Source organism: Ctenopharyngodon idella, chromosome 15 (assembly GCF_019924925.1).
Source record: "Ctenopharyngodon idella isolate HZGC_01 chromosome 15, HZGC01, whole genome shotgun sequence".
NCBI classification, from domain to species: Eukaryota; Metazoa; Chordata; class Actinopteri; order Cypriniformes; family Xenocyprididae; genus Ctenopharyngodon; species Ctenopharyngodon idella.
The window spans coordinates 5,180,766-5,192,390 of NC_067234.1; the positions used below are offsets into that span (position 1 = coordinate 5,180,766).

Genomic DNA, 11,625 nt, shown 5'->3' on the forward strand with positions numbered 1-11,625 from the left:
AGACACGTCAAGCGCCCTCGAGTCACAAGCGCGTGAATATGGCGCGAAGCACAGAATAAAAACAGATGAATTTTAATTCCTTTTAATTTTATTTAAAAATTAATTCATTTCTACTGTATAGAAGAAAGTAATTTCAAGCAAGACAGTGGCCACAAAAAGTTTTTTTATTTGAATTTATCCATGAGTGAAATGCTTACATCTCTACGAGGCAATGCTGATAGAAACATTAAAGGCTTCTTGTTAGGATTGTTGTAAAAATAGATACAAGGTTCTATGAATTTCTTTATTTTTGAACATAACTTATAATTATTCAAGATATCCCCAAAAGTTTGCTGTTGTTAGTGGTGGTGGTGGTGTTAGCCTACATTGTGTCTGATTTTTTCGTAATAGAGTCCATTAGTTAAGCTTATTGTGAATAAAGCAATGCCAAAAGAAGTGAGAGCAGGGTGCTGGACCATATGTAAGCAGAACTGGTTGAGATGCCGTTGCAGAGCAGAGTATCACAGCAGTCGTTGGTGAAGGTAAAGTTTAAACCCATGGCATACTTTTCTCCTGTTATTCCACACAGAGCAGGAATAACACAGCTCTTTTCATACAAGATGATCTTAAAATCCCCTGTTAAAGAAAAAAAAAAACACAATGACAAGCAGAGAAATACATGCACAGGCAATTTGTATGGTACCTTTTTAAAAATGTCTGTCTAATGCAAATTTCCATTTTATATTAATAATCATTTATCATTTGTGCTTATGCTCATTGGTGACAGTGACATCCAAAATACTCAACACAGTGATCAATTGAATTTTAAGTTTTCACTGCTTGCAAGTAAATCAAGCACAAAAAAATTCCAATCATCTGTCATAGACTGAATGACATAAATTACACATACATACCTCGCTCTCCTACAGCTTTGCTAGAAAGACAGAGCTGACCCGGTGGACACCTGGTGGGGAACTTGAGACAGTCCAGTGGTGAGATGGAAGGAAATACACATGTATAACAGAACAGAGGAACTGCAAGAGGACAGATAAAGAGACTTATATAAGCAATATTGTAGTAGATGATATTCAAAGATAACAGAGTTAAATAAGCTTTTTATTTTGTTAGAGTGCATTGTAAAAAAAAAAAAAAAATCACTAAAGTGCACCCTAAACACGATTACTTCCTATTCCTAAAAATTACTGTGGTTAATATAAAAGAGTTGAAAATGACATACATACACACATATACATAAAATGTTTAAGAGCTATAAGAGCAGTATACAAGAGCTATTTTAAGTAACAAAGCTTATGAAAGTGGAAACACAAATGTGAAAAACAATGACGACTGCTTTATCGATTACTTTTTTACTTACCCACAGATGGGAGAAGACAAAAGAAGAGAATGTATCTAAAAAGTTGAGACATATTTATATTTTTTTAGTCTACAATGATTAATCAGCGTATTCTTTTAAAGGTCAGAATGGTCCAGTTTGTACATTATCCGATCTGTATCATCAGTGATCTGATCCTCAACTCAGATGTAAGCAGTAGATTATTTATCTTTTCCTCTAACCCTGCCCTTTAAACATCAAAAATGCATCTCCACCCTAGAACATAATTCAATTCAGTCTTCAGCAGTTTGTTGATACAGCTCTGAGGTCAAAATATCATTGGCAGAGGTCTCTGAATGCCCTTTTATATAAACATGCAGGCAGATTTATTTATGATTTAATGCCATATCAGCAGGCTATATTCATCATGGCAAAATCAACAGTATTTAATTTTTTTTTTTTTTTTTATATAAATATTACAATATCATTTCAGTTCATTGTTTACAAAAAACAATCAAAACAAAAACATACATAATAACAATAGTAATATTAACAATCATATAGAATCTTTCAATTTAATGTATGATAATTCTAAAATGATTCCAGGAGGAACCTTAAAAATGTCCATTAATATATTTTCTGGATAAAGACGTTGTCTAATATCATTTAAAAATGGACAGTCTAATGTTTTACACTTTTTAATGTTTTAAAATTCTTACACAAACCAGTTTTGAATTGGTCACTTGAGTGACCAATTCAACATTTTGTACATACTTTCAAAATGATAATTAACTACTTGATTTAGTTTACGCCATATAGTTTGTTATACATGCATTCATTCAGTTCCATTCACCATTTATTGTATATAAATATAGATCCAACTTAGGTTTAATGTCAGATGCTGTTATGTTACATTGTCATTTCCAACTGAAGTGCTTCAATGCCAGCCAATCCCACATAAAGGAAGACACAAGTTACAATCTTACTCCAAACTACACATCTTCAAAACAGCTGGCTTGAATTTCAGTATGCAACAAGAGGATTTCCTTATCTTAAGGTTACGATGGTTAAGGTGAAGGCTTTTGCTGGCAAAAGTTGAGCAGCAGCACAAATTTGATTAGAGAATATATTTGTTAATGAAAGACACGCAGGGTAGAGGATGGCATGTCAAATGACTGAGGGTCTTGTGACTGTAGGATTCAAGAAGATCAAATCATGTTGTATATAAAGAACTACTTAATTCAGTGATCTCAAGGCAGCTTAGATCAAAAACTTTGAGCAGCGTACAGAAATAAGACATGTTAGAGCCAATCAGTTGTCATTTTTGACCATGCAACTGCTAAAACAACAAGGAGCACTGACTCTACACATTACTTTGGGACACATGAACTGTTTATCTGAGGTAGATCACACATTTACTAAAACTCAACTTAGAAATGATTCACACAATCAAATAGTTCACCCTTGTACACTACCTGACTCTGAACACCGGAGATATCGGCAATGCATCATTATATCAAGCAGAAAAAGAGCAGACAAGAGTAGGTTTCACACTTCCTTTATTGTAATCCAAATTTATACAAAATGGAGATTAGCGGTTAGACTTGGCCACTCTCTCCAGCTCATCTTTCTTCTTGATGGCATAAGAGTTGGAGGAACCCTGCAATACAAACAGAAAAAGAACTTTGCAATAGCAGTCAAAATTCAACAAAAAAGGAAAAGATTCATAAGTTAATTTACTATACATGCTCTGGACATGTACACAATAAAATGCTCCAATCGGATTGCCTATCTCACCTTGGCAGCATTGATGAGCTCATCAGCAAGACACTCTGCAATAGTCTTGATGTTCCTGAAAGCAGCTTCTCTTGCACCGGTGCACAGCAGCCAGATGGCCTAAAATCATAAAACATCAACAGACAATAAGTGACCACTTTCACATAAACCGCATCTTCACCGGCCATTTCTGTGCTTTATATTTTCAGTGAATGACCAAGTCGCAAAGGCCTAAAGTGTTTTGGGTTACCAAAAGCATCCTAACTTACTACAAGTCCCTTAAAGTTCAACATGAAATCCACAATAACTCATTTTAATGCACATTTCTGGTCTCACTGATATGCGGTCTTAAAACAAAAAGGTTGCTTATTGGCATCTATAGTTTCATGAGCTTTTAACATCCATAGAACCTTTTCATTTTCTTTTCACAAAAGGTTCTTTAGATTATCAAAATGTTCTTTACATTAAGGGAAAATGCTTTTTTTTTTTTTTTTTTTTTTTTTTTTTTTAAGAACTGTTCATTGAAAGTTTCTTTGGGGAACCAAAAACAGGTCTTCTATGGCAGTGTGAAAACACCATTTTGGAACCTTTATATTTTTAAGTGTACATCACTGCCAAAAATAAGTTAGCGTGCATATATATATATATATATAGATAGAGAGAGAGAGAGAGAGAGACTTGTCAATCAGACTATTACTTAAAAGGTGCAGTATGCAGGATTTGTCCGCTAGAGGTAGCTAGAGGCCTATTTAAAACAAAGGCGTAGCTTGATGATGCCAAGTTTGAGCGCGGAATCTTGGGACATGTGGTCTTCACCTCAACAGACAGTGCAAAAGAATAGGGATAGGACTCGGGAAGAAATCATGTTCATGGATGCGATTATTAACGTTATTGTAGTATGAAGCAGAGCAGGACCGAGTGTTGTGGGAGCTGAACGAGGCAGCTGGAGCGAATGCGCAACACGCCTCACGAGCAGCAGATCTTTTATTATGCCACAGTCGCTGGCGCCGCTTCCGCTTTTCCGGTCATGAGTATGAGGTAACGCAGCTCTGTTTATCATATTCGATACATTTGAGTGTGTTGAAAATGTTATAGTGTTACTCTGTGCGTTCGCTCGGCGGCTGCTGCGAGACACTTGTTGCACATTGCAGTAAGCTAGATCGATTTTAGAATATATTAAATGCTGAATGGCTTGTGTTGATAAATGGAATGAAATTAATTTTAAAACATATTGTATGATGGAGAAAATTCTGTATTACTGTTACTTAAAATAAAGCTGCATCTGATTATGCCATGTTAGCTACGTGACAAAATAGTGTTTTTCTCTGAGGCATGGTAAAGCATGGTACTCGCAAAAAAAAAAAAAAAAAAAAAAAAAAAAAAAATCAAGAAAATTAGATTTAAACAATAAGACTAAACATGTTAAGCTATATAACAATTAGTTTTCCGTCTATAAATATCAAAACAGTTGTTCCCTTGTCTATTAAAACATGTAATATATTAAAGCGTCTTTGGTGTTTCCATGGTTTCTATAAAATAAAACCGGAAACCGAGGCAGACTGAGGGTAACGCTGCTATGACGCAATTGACAGGCGACTTCTCTCACGTCCCGGAACCTTGGTTAAAATAGCAATTTTCTCAAGATTTACAAATAGTTGGAAACATTTGAGATATTGTAAGTACTCAAGTGAACAAAATATATATAACTCTGGCCTAGTGGTTTTTGGATATTTTACTGCAAAAGTTACATATTGCACCTTTAACCAAGGATAAGTTGAAATGCTTCACATACAGATGCAAATGTCAAAACGATCACCGTTCACACGGATCCACAAAAGCGACTAAAAACGCTGTATTATATATGCCAGCAGTTGGCGATGTGACTTTGTACACTACGGACCTACAGACTAAACACGTAATACTCATGCGCATGACGTCACCATTTTCACAAATTCACATTTCTGTAGTTTACACTGAGACGATAATGGTATTGTTTTCAAAAACTTGCACTTTGAAACCCTTTTCAAATGTTTGCACTTTCAGGCCCCCAAAACACGGTTGTCGTGTAAATGATCGGCCAAAACACAGGAGTTTTCCCATTTTTAGTTGAAAACTGTGTTGTGTGAACCACCTGTAAAGAAACTTTAAATAGCCAGATAGCTATTTAAAGATTTTTAGCAAGCTCTCTCAAGTTGTAAAATCAGACCTGGTTGACTCTGCGCAGGGGGGACACGTCAACAGCCTGTCTCCTCACGGTTCCAGCACGTCCGATACGAGTGGAGTCTTCACGAGGGCCACTGTTGATGATGGCGTTCACCAGAATCTGCAGAGGATTCTGGAAAGGAAATAGAAATGGTCTATCATTAATACAGACTTAAGATCTCAGAAACAATTTGCTAAATCATAATACCATGTTTCCATTCTGCAATATTTTTAAACAGGCATTATGACAAAAACCAGACCAAAGGCAGCTAAGCAGGAATAAATCTGGAAAAATCGCCTCACCTCGCCAGTGAGCAGGTGGATGATCTCAAAGGCGTGTTTCACAATGCGGACGGTCAGCAGTTTCTTGCCGTTGTTGCGTCCATGCATCATCATGGAGTTAGTGACGCGCTCCACAATGGGACACTGAGCCTTACGGAAACGCTTGGCTGCGTATCTGCCGCTGGAATGGGGGAGGTATTTGGCATATTTCTCCTTCACGGCAATGTAATCCTATCGAAAGAGAGAAACACACTGATAATTATATACATGAATTTCTACAGCCTCCAAATAATAAACATGATCAAAACAATGCCAAAAAATCTACATGCCTTCTGTCGTCTGATTGATAGTTCATACTTTTTTAGCAAGTAAAAAACCTTTTAGTATAATTGTAAAAATGTCCACCTTCAGGTCATGATAAGAGTCTTTTTTGCTGATATATACGCTGAAATATTTCATGTTTTTTATAAAGTAAACATAATAACTTTTTTATTATTATTTCAAGAGAAACATTTTTACAGGACTGAAGCAACTTGGGTTTACTTGATTCATACATGTTTAGAAAAATCATGTTAAGTATCAAATATAACACTACAGGCTTTTGAGTAACATTTATTTGTGGGTAAAAAAAGACACAGAGGTCCACATATGCAAAGCACATTAAACGCAAGTAAAACGTCTACTTTTAAGGTTTCAAATAAGTTTTGGGAGAATAAAGTGTCAAAATGTGGGTGAAAATGTTCCATTGTCATTCAGTGTAACACTTACATTTGTAAAAGTTGAAACAACATACTTATTCTGACCTGTACGTATTAAAATATATAAAAGAATAAGTGAGCATACTAAATATTATTGCATTTTAAATGAATAAAAAAATTCTTGCTGACAAATGGGCAAAACCTAGGATAGTGGCAAAGTTTAAAAATTTAAAATTACAAGTAATTAGCATCTTTAATATGGCATAAATAGATTTTTTTTTTTTTTTTTGGTAAATATCCCTGAAAAGATTGTTACACTGAATGACATTTTAGTGGGTGTCTTCTGTAAATCATGGTAAAAATGTATGATTGCTCAAAACAAATTAAACAGGAACCATTCTGGTGTATTGAAAAACAACAATTCAAAGCTGTACTACACTTATTGTTTTGATGCTTAAAACCCCTTTTTCATCTTTGACCCTTGTACATCTCTCACTCATGTTGCATTGCACACAATTACAAAGCTTTGACCTTAAAACTAAGAATTTTATTATCTTACCAAGACACATTGAGAGATATAGAATGACAACTGATGTTTATATGCATTGAATAGTCTATTATAAAAATCTCATTGATGTACAATAAGCTATCAGAATTTCATCTAACTTTTTGGCCATACAAAAAACTTACGCACTAAATTGTATATTTGGTCAGTTTGGTCCTCTGAATACTTTTTTGCTCCTTGAGCACAAGTATGCTATAAAAACACTTTCTTATTGTGTCTTATGTACTTGTAAAAAGATTTTTTGACCATTCTTTTGTCAGAGTAAGGGTTAATGGGCAAATAAAAAAGCAAATAGGCAGTGTCGCATTTATGTCGTCCTGTGTGAGAGAGTCAAACACACCTGCAGTGAGATGTCATTGATCTGAACATCGTCAGTACTCCATTTGCCAAAGAGTTTGATCTCTGGAGTCTCAGCAACAGCTGGCGCAGCCTCCCAATCTTCTGCCATCTTTTCAATGAAATGAGAATGTCACTTATGTACATAAGGGTGTCCACAAAACACATCACCCAAAAAAAAAAAATTCATACATTATTGGGGACTTGTCTCCCATAGGCATTGATAATTCAAAAATGGCCCTAATAATTCAAAATGGCCAAATTGTCCCCCCTAATATTTGATATTTCTTAATGCTGCTCTCCATTATGTCCACACCGCTATGTTTGTTGTTAGGATGACAAACAGTTTAAAAGATGAAATGAGAATGTCACTTATGTACTTAAGGGTGTCCACAAAACACATCACCCAAAAAAAAAACAAAAAAAACATACAAGTTGATTTCAATAAGAATTAAATCGTGTCGCAATTCTATTTTATTGTAAGATTAAGAGAACAAAAACTTTCAATTAATACAATACAATACAATACATAAATGTTTCGTTCGACAGACAATTTATATTGGAGATTTAAAAAAAAAAAAAAGGATAAAAAAACACGATCTCAAGTCGTCATATACATTATGAATATGATCACAACATATTTAGACCATAAATTTACTCTTAATCATTACGGCGCACCCCAATAATACAGTTAACATTAATCAGCTAAATTTGACATAATTTGTAAAATAGAAAAAAATGTCACAACGCAGAGGTGCGGATTCACTCTTGGTCTTTTCTAAGGGAGACAGCGGGCTCATGGAGCGCATTTACAAGACGTTCAAATTCATCATTTTGACGAGCTACATATGACATATACGGGTTAAAATATAAATATCAGTCTATTAACAACCAGATAAGTCTATTTTGATGTGTGTGGAATGGGTATAAACGCTTTAAAATATGTTTTTCATCGTTACCTTCGCAGCGTGTGTGTGTATGGCGCACTCGAGCAGGCGGAAAGGAAGAGCGACACGAGGGCCGAGAAAAAAACCACTTCCGCTCAAAGCGCTTCCGTGTCGAGCTCTTCTTCTGCTTTCTCATGTGGACGTGTATGGGGAATTATCGCCACCTGGCGCTGACTGCGAATAGGGTACGAAAATATGACCTAAAACTCTTAAAAAGTAAAGATATTTTCATTTTTCAAGAAATAGTCAGTGTACATAGCCTCTAAAAAATGTTGATCATCAAACTAAATATTAATCAGCTGTTTTAGTTTTGAATTAATTTTCAGCACGTTTTGCTATTTTAGGGGTAAAGCTAAGGTAACAAGTACAACCCTTGTAACAAAAAATGAGGCGTAAAAGTAGTCTAGTTCTCGTTCAAAGAAAAAACTGGACGGTGTAATACAATTGTCACCTTTTATAGGCTACGTGTAAAAGCATACTAAGGGAAGAAGGTTGAGGAGGTGACGGGGAAGACGACGTATAGCAAATCTAATAATGTCACTGATTAAACCCACTGCCTATCACTCAATAAAATAATCACATAGCTGAGTGTTTTTGAAAGTGTTGTATTTTGTTTTGTTGTAATAACATTACATTTGCGAGTATGACTCTCACTCGGCTTGTGAATGAGTATAACTTGCATGCAGCCACTTCAAAACTGTTCACGAGCTCCTATGGGTTTGAATTTGGTTGTCATTTGTTGAAATAAATACAAAAAAATACAGTGTGTCGGTGTCTGTCATAGACTGTAAAAAAGGGTGTCTGTCCGCTGAATGTGACCCTCCGACCCTCCTCCGTGGCCATATGGGAAAGTGAATATTTACAAAGACAACATTAAAACTACACTTACATTTAACGTTACACCCTTCCAACAATGAAATGAATCGACTTCTGTCAGCTTGTTAAACATTTATTTATTTGGACATTTTCTACCATATGATGGCTAAAGCAGCAGCGTGTGACACTGTTCTCATGGTAACCAGATCAACATTGTGAACGGAATTCTACAAAACTTAAGTGAAAACACCAAATTATCATTCAGTGTGTTAAAATAGCTTCTCTTCCCTGCAAACGATACTATGAAGAATGTGGATATTTAACCAAGTCAAAAACAAATAAGGTAAGCAGGTATCCATATTCATTTCAGTATCAGCAGACGCAAAACGCTATAAAAGGCGACAAAGTTAAAGTTGAAAAACGATATGTTATGTAAACGACATAAACACCTTCTGGGTTCTCGATTTTATCGATTTGAGCAAACATAAACGACACAAAACATACGAATTTCGAGTTTTTGATAGGATTCCTATATAGAAAAATCACTTCCTGCCCTCCAAACTCAATCGCGCTGCTGCAATGACGTCATGTGCAAACATTTATTTAAGTTTAATTTGCGATAAATTTAAAAAAGTGTGATGTTTTTTTTTAAAAAAATTTATTGACATGCTATGTTGTTTTATAACATTTTACTTTTTTGTGATCAATGTGAAAAATTAAGAATTAAGACTAAAAGCCGGCTTACACACTTGTGCTGTGAGTGTGACCTGACACTTTTTTTTACATGAGAGCAGCTGTTTGTTTAACCTTGTTTCTAATTATAGCTGGCATTATCTTTAGAGATCCATCCAGATAATCTCACCTTAACCACATATCCTGTTTTTGCACCACTTTACAAACAAAACATCTGTCTACTAACGCAATAGCACTATCCCGAATCTCTATTGAAGTATATGATTTAACCAGTAGAGGGCGGTGAAGCCTACACTACTTGTCTTTACCACCCATGCTCGCGACAGGACGTTAATGCGCAAGACCGTCCCATGTCTTAAAAATGCCCAAGCACAGTGACAGCACACTTAAGTTGACTTAAAGCACACTAAATCCACACTATCTACCGCTCCGGAGCGGTCTTTGAGGCTAATACCGTCATTTATCATGTCTAGGAAAACCTTCCAGTGTAAGTTCATTAGATATTAACGTTACATATAATTCGTCTGTGAAACGTTAAGTGTTACACATTTTATTGGAGCAGAGGTTAGGCAATATGTAGCCTAGTTTGTAAAACGTTTGAAAATAAAGCAGTACAATCACGCAGGGATTTAGTGTGTACCACTGAGTAAACAAAACGTATTTTACCACTTGCGGTCTTCACACCCACGCCCGCTTGAACACTTTGGCCAAACTCCGGAAATACGTCATTGTTGGCAGACATACAAGCGGCCAAGTGAAAAAAAAAAGAAAAAAAAGAAAAAAAAGACGCAATGTGGGGCATGTGGAGGTGTATGCAGAATGCTGTTAAAAAAGTAGAAAATTGGGCTAATGAATGGGGTTTCCGTTTCTCTGTAGCAAAAACTCTGTTTTACAAAAAGAAAAATCAATCCAATAATGAATATTAAAATGTATGGTCAGCAATTGGAGCAGATGTCAGTAATTAGATTGGAATGTGGATGGACTCTAAACTGAATTTTAGAATTCATATTCAGAAAATGGTAGACAAAGGTAAAAAAGCGATAAATGTAATGAGGTGTTTGTCAGGAGTGGAATGGGGGGCATGTCGTCAGTCTCTTAAAAAAGTATATACTGTGCACCTATAAGAGCAGCTTTTGATTAAGGCAGTATGGTGTATAGTTCTGCATCTAAAACACAACTGTTAAAGATCGAGGCAATTCATTCAAGCACTGCCAATATGTTGTGGAGCAATAAGATCATCTCCAATAAAAGCAGTACAAGTAGAGATGAGTGAAATGCCTCAAGAAATCTGAAGGCTCAAATTAAAGATGAGATACTGGATTAATGTAAAGGGACACTTGGATAGTCATCCACTTAAGAAAGTTCTGAAGGACTGCTGGGAATATTGCTGCACTGCTATATTTGTTAACATATTTCTTTCTTTATGTTTTTCTTTATATAACTGAATGTCAACTACTGGCATTGGGAAAAACCAAGGAGGAATTGCTGAAGTTGCCACAGAAGGGACAATATTGATGTCACTAATTCCCATATTCTGTGCCTCCTCATTATAGCAGTCCATCCAAAGCTTGATAGTTTTTTATCACTGTAAAACATTTTCAGCTGGTTAAACTTAGAAATGTAAGTTCACCTGCTGCCTTAAAAATGTGAATAATGTAAATAAATGTAAATAAACGCATTACTTTAAGTTAAAATTTAAACTTAAAATAATGCATTGTCTTGACTATTTGTGAGTTGAAACAAAGATTATCTTCAAGTTGAGTTAACTTATCTTTAGTTGAGTTAACTCACATTTTTAAGGCAGCAGGTGAACTTTCATTTCTAAGTTTAACCAGCTGAAAATGTTTTACAGTGAGAGGAGTTCATGGTTGACTCAATGACTGTGAGGTGCCCAGGTCCTGTGGCTACAAAACCAACAAAGCCCACAATCATCACCCCTCCACCAGCATGCTTGGCTTTTGGTATGAGGTGTTTGTGCTGATATGCTCTTTTGGTTTT

The 11,625-nt window shown here is 35.5% G+C and overlaps 2 protein-coding genes across 2 annotated transcripts; both read right to left on the minus strand.

Moving 5' to 3' along the window:
- Positions 1-153: 153 nt before the first annotated feature.
- On the minus strand, positions 154-2,633 carry lypc (ly6 domain containing, pigment cell). The gene is made up of 3 exons (XM_051863158.1): positions 1,355-2,633; positions 894-1,013; positions 154-615 (listed from the first exon to the last, which is right to left on the minus strand). Exons 1-3 carry the CDS (start codon positions 1,404-1,406, stop codon positions 407-409), a joined length of 381 nt encoding a protein of 126 aa, XP_051719118.1. The 5' UTR covers positions 1,407-2,633; the 3' UTR covers positions 154-406.
- A 221-nt stretch (positions 2,634-2,854) lies between these two features.
- Positions 2,855-8,261, minus strand: rps5 (ribosomal protein S5). The gene is made up of 6 exons (XM_051863157.1): positions 8,131-8,261; positions 7,176-7,283; positions 5,594-5,803; positions 5,295-5,423; positions 3,110-3,208; positions 2,855-2,972 (listed from the first exon to the last, which is right to left on the minus strand). Exons 2-6 carry the CDS (start codon positions 7,281-7,283, stop codon positions 2,904-2,906), a joined length of 615 nt encoding a protein of 204 aa, XP_051719117.1. The 5' UTR covers positions 8,131-8,261; the 3' UTR covers positions 2,855-2,903.
- Between the last annotated feature and the right edge of the window lie 3,364 nt (positions 8,262-11,625).

What these genes read in the sequence shown, in the direction of transcription:
- lypc (XM_051863158.1), bottom strand. Translation starts at nt 1,406, where the DNA reads ATGTCTCAACTTTTTAGATACATTCTCTTCTTTTGTCTTCTCCCATCT. An exon ending in TTGTCTTCTCCCATCTGTGG is followed by an intron (nt 1,014 to 1,354) that starts GTAAGTAAAAAA and finishes GTCCTCTTGCAG; the next exon opens with TTCCTCTGTTCTGTTATACA. An exon ending in CAAAGCTGTAGGAGAGCGAG is followed by an intron (nt 616 to 893) that starts GTATGTATGTGT and finishes TTTCTTTAACAG; the next exon opens with GGGATTTTAAGATCATCTTG.
- rps5 (XM_051863157.1), bottom strand. Translation starts at nt 7,283, where the DNA reads ATGGCAGAAGATTGGGAGGCTGCGCCAGCTGTTGCTGAGACTCCAGAG. An exon ending in TCAATGACATCTCACTGCAG is followed by an intron (nt 5,804 to 7,175) that starts GTGTGTTTGACT and finishes CTCTTTCGATAG; the next exon opens with GATTACATTGCCGTGAAGGA. An exon ending in TCCACCTGCTCACTGGCGAG is followed by an intron (nt 5,424 to 5,593) that starts GTGAGGCGATTT and finishes TTTCCTTTCCAG; the next exon opens with AATCCTCTGCAGATTCTGGT.